Source organism: Martes martes (assembly GCF_963455335.1).
Source record: "Martes martes genome assembly, chromosome: 1".
Taxonomy (NCBI): domain Eukaryota; kingdom Metazoa; phylum Chordata; class Mammalia; order Carnivora; family Mustelidae; genus Martes; species Martes martes.
In genome coordinates this window covers 129,635,914-129,655,155 of record NC_137888.1, presented here as the reverse complement: position 1 = coordinate 129,655,155, position 19,242 = coordinate 129,635,914, and the positions used below count along the sequence as shown (strand labels likewise).

The following is a 19,242-nucleotide window of genomic DNA, read 5'->3' as shown; positions in this document are numbered from 1 at the left end:
GGGACATCTCCACTGCTGTGTGTCTAGGATGAAACCTGGTCTATATCACAAAGGATCCAGAGATTGAAATACCCTCTTGTCAGAGGCGAGACTTACACCTATGACATTACCATCAATATCAGCAACAATAGTAGTAGTAATAGTAATAATCGTACATTCCAAGAAGTTTGGAATTAAATTCGAAGTTCAACTGTAACCACAATTTTTGGCCAGTGTATCTGTGTTCTCCTTTCCCCTATTTCTTAGTTCCACCTACTCTTGCTTGTCTCAGTTTTCTATTTTATTATGTAAGTTATGTCAAGTCCTTTGTGGAATGAGGCTGAGTAGAAGAAATACATAAAAGTCATAGATTATGTAACAAGATATGTTCAAAGGGCCAGGGGGCAGCTATACCTTATCATACTACTAGAAACTGAACAAAAGAAAACCAATGCAAACTGCAGCTTTATGATGTGGGCCAAAACTGTAAGGGAGGTTTTACTAATGGTGTTTTAAAAGTGGCTTTTGGCACTTTGGGGCTTGGGGATCTTGGTATTGGCTGTGGAATATTCTCAGGAGGGTGTGTGGTCAAGTTCACAGCCTCTCTGGGTTCCAGTGTCGTTATCTGTGAAGTAAGAGGGCTGGTCCAGCAGCAGTTTCCAAACCTTTGTTGTCCAATGAGATCTCATGCTTCATGAGATGGGTGGGGACCACATATTCTCTCATTTGGGCTTCTCTTCAAACCTGCCCTACCCCAAGCCTCTAGAGGACTCTGGGGCTCTTCCACACTCAGCTCTGGTAGTCTTCTGGACCCCTACCGGCTCTGAACCTTATTACTCAAAGTGTGCTCCCTGGACAAAGCAGCATAGGTCATCCTCTGGGACCTTGTTGGGAATGTGCAGTCTCGGGCCTCCCCTAGACCTGTACTGGAACAGAGTTCCCCTGGTGATTTGCCTGAGTGGCAAAATGTGAGAAGCACTATTCTGAGATCCTGTGTCCCTTCTTTGAGGCTTCCTCAGATATCACACTTTATGAGTCTAACAGTTTTTTCTTTCATTGTGTGAACTTAACAGTTTATCCTCAAATTCTTAAGGTTCAGAATCTCTAGATACAGTGCTGGTGGAAAAGCGTGCCTAAGACTCTTTTTTAGTGTCCTTTGCTCTGTGCTGTGACTTGAGGAGGTGGTGGTCTGTGCTGAGTTCCTGTGGACTTCTTGAGCAGGTGGGACAAAATCTGTACAGCCATCTCGGTGAGGTGCAGCAAACACAAAGGTTCTGAAGCTCTTTATTTAGCCAGGCTCCCCTCCACCCCCCTGACTCAGAAATAGGAAGACCCATGTAATGAGAGACAGGCCAGCCGTGTGTCCCTATCTCCTCCTCTTACACAGTCGACTGACTTTTTTACACGTTACAAGTCAATGACTGCATCCATAAGCTGTCATGCAGGGAAACTAGATCCTTCCTAGTAGTAGCTTCTATTTTGGGTTCTGTTGGTAGATTAAACTGTGGCTTTCTGGTGCATAAAAACAGATTTTTTTTTTTTTTTGCATAAGCACTACTCAGCAGAAATGTAAGACCCAGAAACAGTTGCTTAAACCTGTTAATGGAAGTTATTACAGAGTAATACAGTAATACAGTAATACAGAGCTTCATTTTCTCCCTTTGCACCTCAAAATTAAATATAGTAATCTGTTTTATGCTATAGTTAGAGTTTTAGCTTAAGTCCATTTATTACGATTACCATGATGATGAAATGGAGACTGAAATTTAGAAATACAGACCTTTTGCTATTTTGGCTTTCTCAGTGTTAACTTGCGGCCAGCCAGGACCTGCTGTAAATAAAAGTAGGGGACTTTATTTCACTGAAACCCTAGATTATGTTTTCATTTTATTTTTGGAGGACCTACCTTCATCTTGCCTCAATCATAATTTAATTTGACTTTAAACAGTGTTTATCCCATGTTGGTTTTACCTAGTCAAGTAAATGGAGCTAATCAGTTTTGTTGCTTCTTAAAACTCGTATTTGTCGCTGTATCTTGATTTCATGGTAGGCTTTGTATTGCATCCGATCACCTCATTGAAATCCACAATTCTAGTATTTTTCTGTCATGTTCAAAATAAAAACTTGACATGAATTATGCATTAGAATATTGCATTTTAAATATTAATCTAACATTAATTATAAATTTGGAGCATGTAACAATCATAAAAGCTAACCCGATTATCTATGGTAAATTATTCTTTCACATCCTTACTGACATTGTCATGCTCCTTAATTTCCTTGCTGACAATAAACAGAATCTTTGCTCTAAGCTCAGTACTTAGTATCCTAAAGTGTGACAGAGTGAACGAGTGATTGTTGCATAATCTTATGTTATCAATATTTGTTTTTGTTTTTAGAGCATATTACTACTACATCTTTTAATGATTTTTAATCAAGTGATTTTGTACAACTGAACATTTTGAAAACTGGCCCCCTCTCACACACAAAATTATACCTATAGGGTTCTGGTACTTAGGAGAATCTCAAAAATGTAGATTTTACCACCTTGCTAGGAAAGATAAGTCTTGGAAAACACTGTTTTCCTCTTCTGCATGATCTCATCCCATCTCAGTCCAAATCTGGGGTTCTGTAAGTGGCAAAGACTCCCAACAATTGGTAAGATTGTCTATAACATTCAAATGATAATTAATGAAAAATAGACATAACCTTATTAGTACTTTATCAAGAGCAAGACCATTACTCCAATCACTTTGAAGAGGCTTTTGGGTTCTGTTTTTCCCTTTTTCTTTAATACTAAGGAGGGGAAGAAAAGAGTAGTTGGCAGGAGTTCTTGTTCTTTGAAAAATGGTTTGAGAATGAAAAAATTGTAGCCTATCTTAGCAGTGGATACTAAAGATCTTCATATTAAAGCGAGAGGAGAAACTTAAATTTGAAGACAAAAGTGGTTCTTTGGTATTGGTAGTCTTTCCTCTTTCAAGAAGTAAATGGTGGCTCTGCTGTAGTATGCTGTATGATCTTGGATAAATGCTTAACTTCTCAAGACCTTAACAGGTTGAGGTGCTTTGATTGTTCTCTTCTGGGAAGGTCTTGTCTAACTTTGAAATTCTATAAATACATAAAATCCATCCCAAAATTGGGGAAGAAATTGAACAAGGGGACAGGATATGGAAAACTGGGTAGCTTTGTGCTTCTCTTGGGCCAGTTCATTGCAGTGGGTGTTATCATTTCCGAGATAATGTGAAGCATCTATGCAAAACCATTTTCCAGGTTGCCATTTTTCTTTGTCAATGCTAACATTATTATCAGCTCCTATAGGTAAGTCAGCTTCCAGATAAGGGCTATTTGGCAAGTATGCAAAGAAGCAAATTTTTATAAAATTCCACTTTCTGATTGATGCCCAGTGTACAAATTGATATGTCTCTGCAAGGGACAAAATCATGCATAGGAGTTATGATCCCTACTACCTTTGCAACAGTGCTTGATGTGTTGTTGCTTTTGATCACTAGTCAAATATTTATGGAATATCCACTATATGGCAAGACTTGTGCTAGACACTGAGAATACAGAAATGAATGAAATTTAATTATTCTCAGTCTGGGAGTGGAGATGAGAAGAAAGGCCTGAAAGTACGTGATTGTCGAAGTAACACTTTCTATGGTAGAGGTAATGAATAAGCTGAATTTTGAGGGATGAAAAATAGTAAGCTTGGTCCTGTTCAAACACGTTAGACACTGCCAGGTGCTGGGAGTTCTATAGTGAATAAAGTGTGACCCTGACCTTTACAGTGCCTGCAGTCCAGTAAGGGAGCTCATATGAGAGTAGATGTTGTCACAGGATACAGTGAGAGAATATAGAGGAGAGGCCCCTAACTTAGCCCTGGAGAGGTCTAGAAAGATTTTCAGATGAAAGCCTCTCATAATGCCATTTATATGAATAAATGTCACCTATAGTTCTTGGAACTTTGTTTTCCTTCTTCTAAAAATTGTAATGATCAAGGGAAGGAAAACTGAAGGGGAAGAAATCAGGGAGGGAGACAAACCATGAGAGACTCTGGACTCTGGGAAACAAACTGAGGGTTATAGAAGGGAGGGAGTGGGGGCATGGGGTAACCAGGTGATGGGTATTTTTTTTTAAGATTTTATTTATTTATTTGACAGAGTGAGACACAGCGAGAGAGAGAACACAAGGAGAGGGAATGAGAGAGGGAGAAGCAGGGTTCCCACTGAGCAAGGAGCCCGATGTGGGACTCGCCCCCGGGACCCTGGGATCATAACCTGAGCTGAAGGCACATGCTTAAAGACTGAGCCACCCAGGCACTCCAGGGTCTTGGGTATTAAGAAGGGCACATGTTGTGATGAGAACTGGGTGTTATATGTAACTAATGAATTGTTGAACATTACATCAAAAACTAATGACGTACTATATGTTGGCTAACTGAACATAATAAAAAAATTGCAACGATCAACCTTGTATTTCTAACACCTAATGACTTCATCTTAATTTCTTAAGTGAGAGGGTTCAGACTGTGAAAAACAAAGTAATTCCTTATATTAGTAATTTTTCTCTCCTCTCTATATAGAGAATTATAGAAAAAAGCATACTTATTATTATCTATGAAAGTATGTTTTCTTAATTTGGGAGGAGAAGAGAAGAGGAGGAGGGAAACCAGAAATTTTAGGGACTTTTTTTTTTTTTTGTCTTTTTCACTTCATTGATTTATATATTTTGTATTTTTTAAAAAGATTTTATTTATTTAATTGACAGAGAGAGACACAGCAAGAGAGGGAACACAAGCAGGGGGAGTAGGAGAGGGAGAGAAGCAGCCTTCCGGCTGAGCAGGGAGCCTGATGCTGGGCTCGATCCCAGGACTCCGGGACCCCGGGGTCATGACCCGAGTCGAAGGCAGACGCCCAATATATATTTTGTATTCTTTGTTCTGCTAAATTATCCATGCTCTTTACTTCACTCTTTCCCTTCTTGCTCCTCATTTTAGATTACTCCTATTTGCTTTCATAGCTCGTATATCTCTACCCAAGGGAAGGAGGGGAACACTGGTGAAATTTTAGTCATTTTGAATCCTGATACTTTTTGGTAACTCCTAAAAAATTTGGCATTTGAGAATTTTGAATTAATGACAAAAATTAGATTTTGAAATTAAACAAATACCATGTTGTCTTAGTTTCCAGATTTACTAATGACAAATAATTTCTAGTCATTTATTCAAGTATTTTTCTTACTATAGTTCAGTTTTTGTATAGTTCATTATAGTTCATTTTGTCATGATTTTTTAAAGATTCATACTAATGTTCAAGTAGAAAAGAGCCATTATGCCTTTTGCAGTTTAAATTAGGAGACTTAGTGCTTTCTAAGTACAAATGAGTGTTCACCAGATTCTTCATCTCTGCTTCTAATCTCTTCTTTAAAAGTCTTCTCTTCCTTCTTGTAGCAAAGTGTTAGTATCAGGTGTATTTAGCCACCAAAATGGTTTAAATAATAAGAAAGATTTATCTCCCTAACAAGAAGTCAAGAGAGAGAAAGAGAGAGAGCACGAGCGCTTTCAGGGTTGACAGAGTCAGCAGCTCACAACATCATGAAGGACCTTGGTGCCTTCTCTTTTCTATCATTCAGCCTGTCGTCCTAAGGTGGCTTCCTTCATGATCCCACCTGGCTGCCGAAGTTCAAGGAGTCACATGAAAAAGATGATGACTTGCAGAGGCAGATTAAAGAAGGGTTTCCTCCCACACTTCTCTTTTTATCAGTGACGAACATCTTTCCCAGAAAACTCCCAAAAGATTTCTCACATCTCACAGGATGTTTAAACTAATCCCTGGCAAGGGGAATAGAATGACATGATAGACTTAGGTTGATTATGATTCATTCCAGGGGCTGAGGAGAATGTCCTCCTCTTTAGAGCATATGATGGCGGAGATGTGGGGAGGTGAGTAGAGAGTCATCAGTGTCTCTTAAAATAATCAAGCCATAATATTCAGTGACTTGGCTCATCTGTATAAATAAGAAAAATAGAATGGCCTGACCACTTCTATTGCGGTATAGAGGAAAAGGAAAGGGGAGAAGAGGAGCCATAACTGGTTTTGAGGGGGAAATTAAGAGTTGAATCTATTACATTCCTGGTTATAAGGAGAGCTTTTGCAGTCTATAGAAAGAAGCTCCAGAAAGCTGTCCACTGTGAAGGGAATCTACTCATTTTTTGGCTAAGCTGAGAGCAAAGGGAAATTTCTTCTTAATGAAGCTTTTCATAAGCCAGTCCCAGCTGCTTTTAAGGAGGCTGTGGTTTAAAATGGGGAAGGAAATAGACACACTGTAGTGAACGCACGAATATACAGGCTTTCAACACGGTCAAAAACAATGCTGGCTTTTGTAGTTACCTGATGATTAATACTCACTCATGGATTTCTGGGCTTGGCTATAGACTCTTTGCTCAAGAGAAAAGAGAAGCCCCTGGGCAAAGGGTAAAGCAGTTAGACATTTTATTATCTTCTCCATGTAACCTCTAAGAAGTCCTCTGGAGAAGGACTGGATAGGACACATCCTGAAGCCAGTTCTGTTCATGCACTGACACCAGAGGGTCCCTGCAGAGAACTCAGAGTGGGCATCAGTGTGGTTTCCAGCCTTGAAACTATTTTTTTAAAATTTATACAGTTGGGAAAAGTCATTGAATTCACATAATTATTAGAAATTTTTTATCTGGGCCATATTTGTCGTCAAACCTCCTACTCCACAAATTTCTGTTTACTCTCTTCTGTTCCTTAAAAATAATGGCAACTTGCATAATTTGTTATGGTACCAGCATTGAAACACAGCATGGAAGTTGTCACCACAAATGACAATATAATCTAGACAGGAGCCAGGGTAGCTTATTTGCCAAACTAAAATGTCTGAAATAATTCTACTCTTATTTATTTGTTCTTTGTTTACTACCTGTATTATTAGTTCTTATCAATTATTTATTTTTTGCTTGTTATCTGTATGTGATACTTCTATACACTGCTAATGTGTTTGGAAACTAAGTCCATCTTGAAAAGCCTAAGAAATGGAATTTATCCATAGGTTATAATTGATTTTCAGTTTCATTATTCACTACTAAAGACACTTTACTTTGTCTAGGTATCACTATATCTTAGCCATCTTTAGGATATAGATAAATTCGACTAGAATTTAAAATGGAGGAACTTTATTTTTAATCTTGTGGGAGACAGGCTTGGTACCCTCCCCATACTTTTTGGACAATTAGTGTTTCCTGTGTGTGGATCCAGCCTTTACCTGCCAGCAACTGCAGTGGTGCCTGAGGCCTCCATCTGGCTGTTAGAGCCCAGCCTCTGGCAGGCTGAGAGAATGGGGGAGTTAATACTCCCAGAGAATGAAGGCAGATGGTCCTCGCCCCTCGGGCAGAAGGACTCAGAGGTGCCTATTCTACACTGGCTTCCAGGGTTCCTTCACAGAATTAAGCTCCAGTTGCCCACAGTGGTGACCAACTTGGTAATATGCCCTTGATCAGCTTTCCTTCCCTCCTTATCTCACTTCCCCACTCCCTCACTGCTTAGTTGACCACTGGTGCACAAATCTTTGTCTCAGGGTTTACTTCCCGGGGACCCCAAACTAAGAGAATCCTCTAGAGCAGAACATGGCTTAATGGGATGGTTCCTCACACTTATTTTTGAAATCTTGTTATATAAAACATATTTGGATAAAAACAGTATAGATGAGTGAGGAAGAAGGAAGAAAAGAGTGGTTTGTGAGCCTGCTAGTTTTATAGATCTTTTAAAAAGAACCCCTACCTATAACATTTTCATTCCACATTCCATAATATATACTCTGGTGTGTGTGTGTGTGTGTGTGTGTGTGTGCACATGAGTGGTATCTAGAGAATGGTATATAGGTATAGAAATTAAGTAGTTTTTGTAAGTAGTTCTCTTTTAAAAAAAAAACCTCACATGATTATTAACTTCCACAAACTATTCAAATAATGCAAATGTGGACATTCCTCTCCTGGGTATTGATTTATATAGGGCAAATAGTAAAGAATGATAAACTCATTTATTTTGCCTCTTGGGAATCCACCTAGAGAAAAGGTAATTCTGCACAGTAAAAAGTAGTTTGCATTTGCAAAAGTGAATGACCTGGGGTGCTAGTCTATAGATTTTGGTTTTTCTTCTCTTCTCAAAGAACAATTAGGGATTCCCATCCACCACCAAGCTCTATTAGAGCATTTATCATGAAGTTGTTCAATTATTTTTGTACTTGCTGGTCTCTCCCATGGGACTGAGCTCTCTTGGAGGGCAAGAGGTTTATCTTTCTTATCCTTGGATCCCCAGTGCATGGCATGGTGTTTGACCATCAACAGCTGGTCAAGTAACAGAAGTGTGGGATTTCCTATCTTAAGGTGTTTGGTAGTGGCTGCCCAGAGCCTCATACAGAGTCCGAAATTGGGCTCTGCCCCTCAGCAAATGATATGGGCATTTGCACTGCACCATCATATCATTTGAGCCCCCAAAACCCTTCTAATGCTTTGATCAGGGATAGAGAGGAAAAGACCAGGTGAATCAGTTCTAGCCCCCAAACGAGCTGAGATCAGGAATTTAATGGTTAAAAACAAAAGCAGTTCTTAGATATGGCCTATTGTGGTGACCCATAAAAAATTTTGTTTTCTCTGGATACAGACATTAAAATATGCTTTTTCAATTGCTAAGAGAATAAACAACCGAAATAAAATAAAATTCCATCCTAGTATACTCTCCACCAACTTCTACAAATTTTTTTTCAGCTACTCCTTTAGGTAAGTTTAGTTCCTGCTTTTTTCATTTTTTAATTGATGTACCACTTTTTTGAATCAGTATTGCTTTCTGCCATTATATTTTCTTATGTCCCTTTACATTTTAAATTTATATATTAAAGAGTATGAAACAACTTTAAAAAAGGGTGTTTTGTACTTTCATGATATTTCTACCCATAAAAGAATATGAAATACTGTGACCTTAAATCCCTTAGAGGATCCTACATTTGAAGACTTGAATTAATAAATAAAAATTAGCCTAAGTGAGTCAAAGTTTCAGAGGTTCAGTTTTTTGTTTTTGTTTTTTTAAAGATTTTATTTATTTATTTGACAGAGAGAGCGAGAGCACAAGTAGGCAGAGAGGCAGGCAGAGAGAGGGGGGAAGCAGGCTCCCTGTTGAGCAGAGAGCCCAACACGCTCAATCCCAGGACCCTGAGATAATGACCTGATCTGAAGGCAGAGGCTCCCACTGAGCCACCCAGGCACCCCACAGAGGTTCAGTTTTCTCGAACCCAAAGTGCTTACAGTGATTTGTGGTAACACCTGAATGTGCCTATTACATTGGTCAAGGCTCCCAGGTACAGGTAAAAACAGCCACTATCTGAGGTTTAAGCAGAAGGGGATTTGTTCCAGAAAACAGAGAGCTCACGGCAGCAGCAGGACGACTGGGGAGCAGGCTAATGGCTAAATTTCCAAGAGCATCAGCCAGAACCAGGCCCCCAGGAGTGGCTTGCTGCCTCTTCAACCAGGCCATGCTATTTCCTCCGACCCCTGTGCTAACAAAAGGGATACCCTGTGCCTACCCTGTTTCTTTACTCTGCTCACACCCACGGCAAAGTTTCTGGTGGGTGCAGCTGACTGGCGGAATCTAGGTCATACCATGATACCCCAGCTCAAGGGAGGTGGGAGATGTGGGGTTTGTTTGCTTATCGGTTTTTGTGCATTTTTCTCTATCTGGGGAAGGCAGGACCCACAGTCCAGGAGTCTGTTGCAATGTAGGGAGGCTGTCTAAAAATGCAGGGCAGCCACAAATGACAGGTTTCTGCTATGATAATGTCTCATGAAAATAACAGCAGGCAAATTGTGCAAACTGTTTGTCTTCTACTGTTAAAACTGTGTAGCAAAAAGATGGGATGGAAATAATAAAATCATTAATGCTGATTATCTCTGTGGTGAATTGTGGGTAATATTTTCCTTTTGTTTAAAAAATTTTATATAAAGATACTATATTTCCTTGAAAATTAGAAAAAACGAGAGCTCTTCATTTAAGAAAGGAAGATTAACATAATTGCCGCCTTGCTAAATGAATGAAAACTCTATTTAAAAGTCCTGAGCAGATTTATGTTAACTACACTGGAATTAAAATATAAAGCAGTCCATAAATCAATTAATTAATCAATCCATCTCCCCCTCAAAAAACAAAGTCTGGAGCAGATTTAATAATCTCTTCTTGTTAAACAGGTGAATACTGAATCAAAAAAAGCAAACAACAAATAAAAAACTACTGTCACCTAAGCCGAGGTTGAAATCTATTTCCTTTGGCTCCATCTCCAGTGGTGCAGTAGCTGCTGCTCACATTAGAGAGTCACAACATCTTAAATGAGGGGAGCCTCAGCTGTCATTTACCCCTACTTCATAGCATTCATCTCAATTTGAAGTTTTCAAGAATATATGTATTTTCACACACTCATATACATTTATCTATTTGTTAAATATTTGCCTTGCCCAGTAGACACAAGGGCAGGGCCTACAAGTCCCCAGTGCCTGCTGCACCATAGACACACAGTAGGTGCTTACAGTATACAGAGTCATTGATGGTTAAATCACAAGGGAAAGGACCACAGCTAGTCATCTCTATACTAACTGCAAAGATTAACAGCACTACCAGGTGACTATCCCTCAATGGGGAGCATTTGAAAGAATAAGGGGAAATTTGAGAAAAAATAACCCCCTAGTTAACATCTTAAAAATGTAGTCTGCCTCATGCATGTCTTGAGTGAATTTTCAGGGAATGAAATTACCAATAGTTATCCCGGATTTCCAAAGTCATTCTCCAAAGTTTATCAGTTCACTACTGATTCTAGGAAGAAAGAAGAATGCTACTTGGGAAAAAGAACAGAAAGTTTGTAAAATGAGCGAGTTTGCGGGGATGCCTATTTCTTGTTTGTTGTTTTTTGGTTTTTGCCACTGTCATAAAGTTTCTCGCAAGCAGTTGAGGTTCTGATAAAATAAATACCTGTCATGTTATTTGAGAGTCACCGAGCAGGTGACAAGCTTTCCTTGATTTGGTAAGTTTCCATGCTATCTTCAGCTGATATTGATCTCATATTAAGTGATATGCAATGAGAGTTTCCTCTGTCAGTTCAGTGACACAGTTTTAGGTAAGGAAGGTAGACTCTGTCTGTGTCAGCTAGAGATGATGATATTAGATATCACCTGTCTTAATAACCCTACTTTCGTCTGCTCCGCTGTGGGCAAATGAGATTTTATGCTTTATCATTTAGCTGCCAGACAGGACTCAGGTAACTATATGTAAAATATCACACTCTGTTGCACAACAGTTGATGTTTATGAGGAAAAATAAGTATCTTCAAGCTTTTGATAACACTTGTTCCTTCACAGCAAGAGAATATTGCAAGTTTGCGCAAGGCTTTATATTGTCATGCTTAACCACTGTGACTTTTACAACTGCATGTTAGCTGGGCACAGTAAATTACTGGAAAAGCACTATGAAGATGTCACTGAGCTTTACCTGCTGTGTGGTAATCTTCAGAAGTTACAGAAAAACATAGCCACCGATGTCATTTCAAGCTCCTTTTACTACACTAACAGCCGGAGATGCCACTCTTAATAACATGAGGTCATTTTTAACCAAATTCTTGATGGCACAGTCTTCTCATAGAAAATGTTACCAAGCAAGCATTTCTCTAGAATCCACTTCCTGATCAATTAGGGGCCTGATAATGTGTTCGCTAGCTAACAAAATCAACGTGAAAGTGCCATCAGGGGAAGGAAACCGAATGTTTCAACTTTCTAAATTGCAGTCCTAATTAAAGAGTCCTGTAAATGGCAGGGCAGAACCTGTGGGGCTCCTGGGGCAGGGCCATCCTCCCTAATGCAGCCAGGGCCTGCCGTGCTTGTCTTTTGGGGGTGGATGAGTTCATACTGGGAAGACCATGAAGAACATTTAAAATGAGTAAAATGTTATAAAGGACTCAAGTTTTAGGAAAACTGATTTCCCAATAAGGGCCATCTTGAAATAGAAGGTTCTCCTGATGAGATTTTGGGGAATGGACACTTAATGTCAAGCTTTTATTGGTCAAGAATAAATGCCAGATGTCATCCAACACCTGATAGGAATCAGTTAAAATAAGGACACTTTCTAAGTTTTCCTACATAGTGTCTCAGCTTCTAGGACAGATGGTCTAACCTAGAACTTTTATGAAACTTTTGCCACTGAGGAATGGATTGGATAAAAACTACAGGATATAGTGTTAACTATAATATCTAAGTTTCTAGGCCAGGAGTCAGAAGAAAGAAACAGGTTCTATCTCTGGTATTGCCTGAGGAACTTTCTTCCACAATAAAACAACTAGGGAAAAGTCTTATTTGAATCAATGAAAAGTTCATAGGATAATTATGTTTTTAAGGATGATAGAGCTCTCCTATCCAAATGGATAGGAGACATCCCATCATGACATCCACATGACATCCAGTGTGTTTGGGGCTAGTACTTGGGTAAACAGAGTCAACAATTTTTAAGTGAAATGACATAATGAAAGCATTTTATATCAACTTAAAACATATCATTGTACACTTTTCCCCATTTTTTGATGCACAACCAACATCTAGTATTTTCTAATTAGAGGTCCCTTCATCTTCTTTGCATAAACTACCTCCAATATATGTTGTTTTCCAGGTTTACCTTCTTTAAAATGAAATGAAAATTTAGCAATCTGAATTCCAAATACTAAATTTTTACATTTTTAACCCAACTTTTTAGCACTATCTTGTCAATTATTAGCAGCAATTTTTTTTTTTTTGCAACTTGTCACACTCAAGTTTTTTTGGCAAACACTTAACTCAGTTTTCCTTGCAAAGATGACACTGATACTCATTCTTCATCAGTTTGTCACATCTAAGTCACAAATTTACTGTAAGAAGCACAACTGGCATGATTAAGTTCAGGAATAAGCACAATAACTCAGGTAAGCATGCATCTCACCTAGAGGGGCAGAAGTTAATGGATGTGCTGGAGAGCACCTACTAGGCACAAGCATTCCCTATGGCAAAGGCAACAATCAGCATCTGTTAGAAAGAACTGGAGAGCTCTGGTTCATCCATGAGTTGGTTGAAGGGCCTTTAATTAAGACTGTTTCTACTATAAATACATTTTCATTAATATGCATAGGTTGTAACTCTTAAAGAACATCTTTGCAAAACGTTTTCTAGTATGGGTTCTGCAGAACTTGCCTTAATGAATAGCTAACATTCACTTATAATCAGCAGAATCTGTCTGCACACATAATTGGTGCTCTAAAGTGCTTTCCCCAGCAATCTAGTTTACACTTGGTACTATAATTGGTTTGTTCATCAGACTATTTTTTTCTCAGATGGGAAGAGATAGTGTTTTGGTCCACTCCTCATTGAGTTATCACAGTTTTAAAATTAATAATTTGGAGATTTAATGAGCTCTTTTTCCATTTATACATGCTTGAGATCCTAAATTCCTCTCTATCAGTGTTTTTAGATTTTTTTCTTGTCCTAAATACCAATAGCAATAAAGTATGCTATGCCAAGGATAGTTTAAAAAAGAAACTAAATAGATAATGGCCCTATTGATATTAAGTTGTTAGATTTGGAAACTTTTAGAGCTGAGAGAGAAGCACACACCCACACAGAGGCAAAGAGAGACACAGAGGCAGAGAGAGAAAAGGACATGGGTAAAGACAGAAAGACACAGAGACAGCACTGATAGATTAATAAATACATATATATAGAGAGAGACAGACAAAAAAAAAAAAGACAGAAATAGATACCAAGATAGGAATAGAAATAGAAAAGCAGAGGAAAACAGATAAGGTGAGAGAGAGAAAGAGACAGAGTCTCACAGAGAGACAGAAAGGGACAGATGGAAGCAGAGATGCTATGTGAAAGACAAAGGGAAACTGAGACACCTACAGAGACAGAGGAGGAGCCCCCTCAGCAATGTTGCTCAAAATTAGCTCAGTCTCTGCCCTGTTTGACCAAATCTGTAGAGGTACAGGTATGTCAGTGACCAGGATAGGCAAGCAGGCCCACGGACCACTAGGCGACAGTGTCATAACAGACAATACCAAACCAATGAGTAGGTAATGTCCTGGACATTAGTTAGGTGGCCCTGGACCACTTGTTCATAGCTGTTATTTTTTAACTTTAAATGTATTTAAATTTTTATTTTTGTTTGTTTGTTTGTCTGCAGAAAGGTACTGAAGGAAATCTCTGTTGGAGATCTTAATCCAAATGAGACTGTGCAGGCCAATTTGGAGGCTCAGCTCCTTTCCAAGCTGGACCACCCCGCTATTGTCAAGTTCCATGCGAGCTTTGTGGAGCACGATAATTTCTGCATTATCACAGAGTACTGTGAGGTGAGACTCTCCTCTTTTGGAATTCTCAGTAAGAATCTATTTCATACTGTCTGTAAAGAGATATCTCATAAGTTCAGTGATCAAATGATAGGTTGAGGGGGTTGGGTTAAGTAGGTGATAGGGATTAAGGATATTGTGATGAGCACCGAGTTTTGCATGGAAGTGTTGAATCACTATATTGTACACCTGAAACTAATACTATACTGTATGTTAACTAATCGGTATTTAAATAAAAACTTTTAAAGATTTTTTTAAAGATTTTATTTATGTATTTATTTATTTGACAGACAGAGATCACAAGCAGGCGGGGGAGGGGGGAAGCAGGCTCCCCGCCGAGCAGAGAGCCTGATGTGGGGCTCGATCCCAGGACTCTGAGACCACAACCCAAGCCGAAGGCAGAGGCTCTAACCCACTGAGCCACCCAGGCGCCCCAATAAAAACTTTTTTAAAAAAGAAAAAATCCCACAAGCTGAACTATAAAGACCTGGGGTATGGTGTCTTGCAGCTAAGAATGATGATCTCTAGGTAATTGACAGACTCACTTCCAATGAAGTAATAGTTGTTACGGGACAGTGCCTCTTGGAGAGGGAGGAATTTAGGGAAGGATCACCCAAACCTTCTACAATGGTCCAATACTTAGATGGACATTTAAATGCTGTAACAGAGCAGAGGTCCCTCTCTTGACTTTCAGGATCTAGGCCTATTCCTCATTTTCCCCAGTGGAAATTTGAAAATGGAAATATGGCTCATTTTCCTCATGAAAATCTTTCTTCACATTTATCATTTTGTGGTTTATGGCTTCATGTATTTGCAGTTTTCCCTGCCACTCCATGTTCTCCGCAAGTAATAGCTGTGCGTTTTACTGAGCCCCAACTGAGTCTGAACCTGCTTAGAAAGGTAGGGGAGGGGGAAACTGACAAGGTGCAGCTGTACTGTGAATCTGTATGTTTGCTCCTGAGAGGCTAGGTAGAGGGGACCTAGAAGGGCTGGGTCAGGCAGAGAGAACATGAAGATGACTTTGCTTGAAAAGTATCTCCCAGAGCATTCTGGGAGCTAGTCTTAGCCAAATGTACCCTGGGGGAGTTTGGTGCTTGTCATACTTCAGAGTGAATTTAGTCAGCTCATCAACTGGGTGTTACTGGGGCCTGAAAGAAAAGATGCTGGAAAGAAGGAAGATGATTGTTAGAATGGAAGGCAGGCCTGTTTGGTCAGAAACTTTGGACACCCAGAGGGTGCTGTGTGTTTGAGACACAGAAAAGAAGAGACAGAAGAAACTCGGAAGGAGCAGGGATAGCAACAAAAGTCAGCCTTGCCTGCTTGACACATTAGCTGGCGTATTAACCAATATGAAGCCAAAAGCCTAGTTAAAACATCTGCAAGTTTGAGATATTCCAAGTCTCAGCTATTTCCGGGCAGGTCAGCCTCCTCAACTCAGCATTGCCAGGTGTTACCTTGTCCATTCCTCTGCTTGGAGGAAAGTGAGAGGGAAAGAAGAGGGCGGGAGAACCACTGCATTTGGGTGTCTACTTCTCCTTCAGCCAGTGGACTGCTAAGAAATACAAAATGATGAGTTGTGCAGAGCCGTGATAATGAACAGCTACTCTGGCATGTATGTCCTGAATCCATGCAAAACTATAGGTGTTTCCATGTGTAGCTACAGTATGATCTGTCTGCTATAATTTAATCATTTCTCTTCCTTTAGCCCTTCAGTTAATCAACTGTTTTATTTGGTAGACAACTGACTCCTACTGCTTGTGACTATTACTATTACCTCTTGCTGCTTTTGGCACATTAGATTTTCCAAAGATTCTCTCCTGGTCTTACTATTTTTCACTGTGGTCAGTACTATGCAATAGAGCTTTCTGTGATAATGGAAATGTTCTCTATTTGTGTTGTCCAATACAGTAGGCAGGAGTCCCACATGACTCTTTTGCACTTGATAAAGTGTGGCTTGTGTGATCAAGGCGCTGGATGTTAAATTTTATTTAATTTTAATATATTTTAATTTAAATAACCACGTATGGCTACCAGCTACCTAGAAGCTCACCTAGAGCATCTAGGTGATAAGCTGGAACTTTCCCTGCCTTATTTTAAAAAATTTTTAACTTTAATTGAATTTTAATCTACCAGAAAACTTATAAGAATAACACAATGAACTGTTCATCCAGATTTATCAAGCATCTGCTTGATCATTCTGTTTATTCATCTATCTGTATTTTTTTTCCTGAACCGTTTGAAAGGGGGTTGCAGACATGATGCCTCTTTGTTCTAAATACTACTGCTGTATTTCCTGAGGCTGAGGACACTGTTTTATATAACCATGGTACAATGGTCAAAATCAGAAAATTAACATTGAAACAATACTGGTGGGATGCCTGTAGGCTAAGCGTCTGCCTTCAGCTCAGGTCATGATCTCAGGGTCCTGGGATGGAGTTTCAGATCAGGCTTCTTGCTCAGCAGGGAACCTGCTTCCCCATTTTCCTCTGCCTGCCACTCCCCCTGCTTGTGCTCTCTCTCTCTCTGACAAATAAATACACAAAATCTTTATTTCATTTTTTTTAAAGCAGCAGCAATCCTGGTATTTAATCCAGGGGCTTGTTAAAATGTGATCCCAGGCCAGCAGCATCACTATTACCTGGGCACTCCACCCCGGCCATACTGAATCCAAAATTCTGGAGGTGGGGTCCAGCAACCTGTGTTTTGACAAGTCCACCAGGCAAGTCCAAAACACATCTAAGTTTGAGACCCCCCCCAACCTAATCCATAATCCATCTTCAAATGTAGCCCACTTGTCCCGTTTATGTTCTTAGAAAGGACATTTCTGTATGTTTTTTCTCACACAGGATCCACTCTAGGATCATCTGCGTTAATTTTCAAATTCTGGTGGTTTCCAAGGGCTGAGCTACTCTCTCAGGAGGGGCGTTGCCATGGTGACGACTGCAGGCAGGCCCGGGGAACTGTGGTGGGGCTTCTAGGGCTCTAAGCTGCTGAGCTGTAAGGCTGTCACTTCCCAGACTCCCAAGAAATGATGTGTGCGGGTCACTAGTTCTTGTTAACAGAGATATTTCTCACCCTCAGACCCAAATTTGCCCTTAACTTGCACAAGCTTGGCTTCATCCTCTTTTTATTGAGGTAAAATAATATTGGAAGTAGCATATGGCCAAACTTTCACTTCATAGGAAAATGCCATCACCATTCAAATAGCTGGTCTTTTTATCTCCAAGTTTGCTCTTTTGTAATTTAATTTGAGACCTTGCAAGACTGAAATATATAGATTCATTTGTGAGGCTGCTACATCCACCTTTCAACCCTTTGGCACATCTTATCAGATTATGAGTGTGAAAAGCAAATAACTGAACTCTCACAACTTCTTGTCAAGATCTAACCAAATCTTTGATGGCGAGTAGTTCCAAAACTACCAGAGTGGGAGAGTATTTCAAATACTGGTGTCTTCTCTTCTCCCCCTGCCCCACCACCCAATGGAACTACTTCCTGTTTTCTGTCTGTACCACACAGTTTCACACCTCTTCATCTGTACTTGGACCATTCCCTTTTAGAATATCCTTCTTCAAATCCTAATCATCCTCTCCGGCCCAGCAGAAATGCCACCTTTTTTTACAAAGACTCCCATAATCTCCTGGCTGGAAGTCTCTCCCCACCTGGCCCCCCTACCCTAACCACATAGTATTTTATGCCTCTTGGCACTCAGCACTTTATACATAGTAGAAACCATCTCAAACTTTCAATGTGGGATTAATCTTTTTCTGATTCATTTTTTGTCACATGGACCCACAGAGTGAGCCAGAAGGAAATTAGTATTCAGAATTTTTTTTTCTCACAAATTATTTATCACTTGCTTCCCACTGCTTCCCACCACATTTCTGTCAAACACTAATGGTAAAAGATAAAACATTGGATCCTTCTACCTGTTTTATATGTCAAAAGCATTTTGTCCTGTCTTATTTTGCTGACTGTCTAACAATGTTCTGCACTAGAGACCTGTGAGATACTACCTGAAGGTTTCCCTTTGGGTGAGGGCAGGACATCCCCAGAAACCTGGTTATTCACTTAGTAGATGCAGTAGAGGATAAGTGAGATCACATATCTTCAGTAGAGAGAGAGCATATGACTATCCACCAAAAGTAGGAACGGTTGGACTTGTCTAATTTCTACTTAGTGATATTGACATAACTAAACAAAAATTTATCAGTATAGCGGTAGTGCTCAACCTTGGCTGTACATTAGAATTGCCAGAAGATTTTAAAAAATCACAAGACCTGAGGCCCATCTCCAGAAAGCCTGATTTAACTAACCTGGATTTTTATCTAGACATCAGGAGTTCTGAATGCTCTCCAGTGATTCAAATATGTAGCCAGGGCTGTGAACTACATAAGAAGGGGAATGGTTAGTGTACAAATAGGAAAATAGAGTCATAAAGGAAAGCTTTGTCAGTGTTTATGGAGCACTGAGCAAATATGAGGTCCAGACCTGAGAACTGGGAAGTACGGCTCTGATGGTGGGTTAGGTTTTATTCTTAGGGACCTCACTTGGTGTTATTATTCATGAAAATTGCCTGGTCTATTCTCCTTGCTCCATGTGCAACTTCTGATTACAATGCAGCTCTCTACTTAGGCCTCTTCTAAAAGGAAAAAATCTTCTGGCTAAACTGACTAGAGCTCCCTCTTGTCTTGGCAGTTGTAGTTCTTAATACATATGAATAAATTGACATTCTAGATTATTTATTGGTTCCTTAAGAATTTCAAGTTCACAAAGGCAGTAGTAATCAAAGGTCTTTCCAGAAGCCATTATGATCCCCAACTCCGTGTCAGATACAATTTTAGG

At 39.6% G+C, this 19,242-nt stretch overlaps 1 protein-coding gene across 1 annotated transcript in view; it reads left to right on the top strand.

The window, feature by feature from the left end:
• The window catches only part of NEK11 (NIMA related kinase 11), a 244,359-nt gene that overhangs the window by 28,338 nt on the left and 196,779 nt on the right, over nt 1-19,242 (top strand). The window contains exon 3 of the mRNA XM_080823107.1: nt 14,235-14,400. Within this exon, the coding sequence (XP_080679233.1) occupies nt 14,235-14,400 (166 nt within the window). The remainder of the gene's footprint in view (nt 1-14,234; nt 14,401-19,242) is intronic.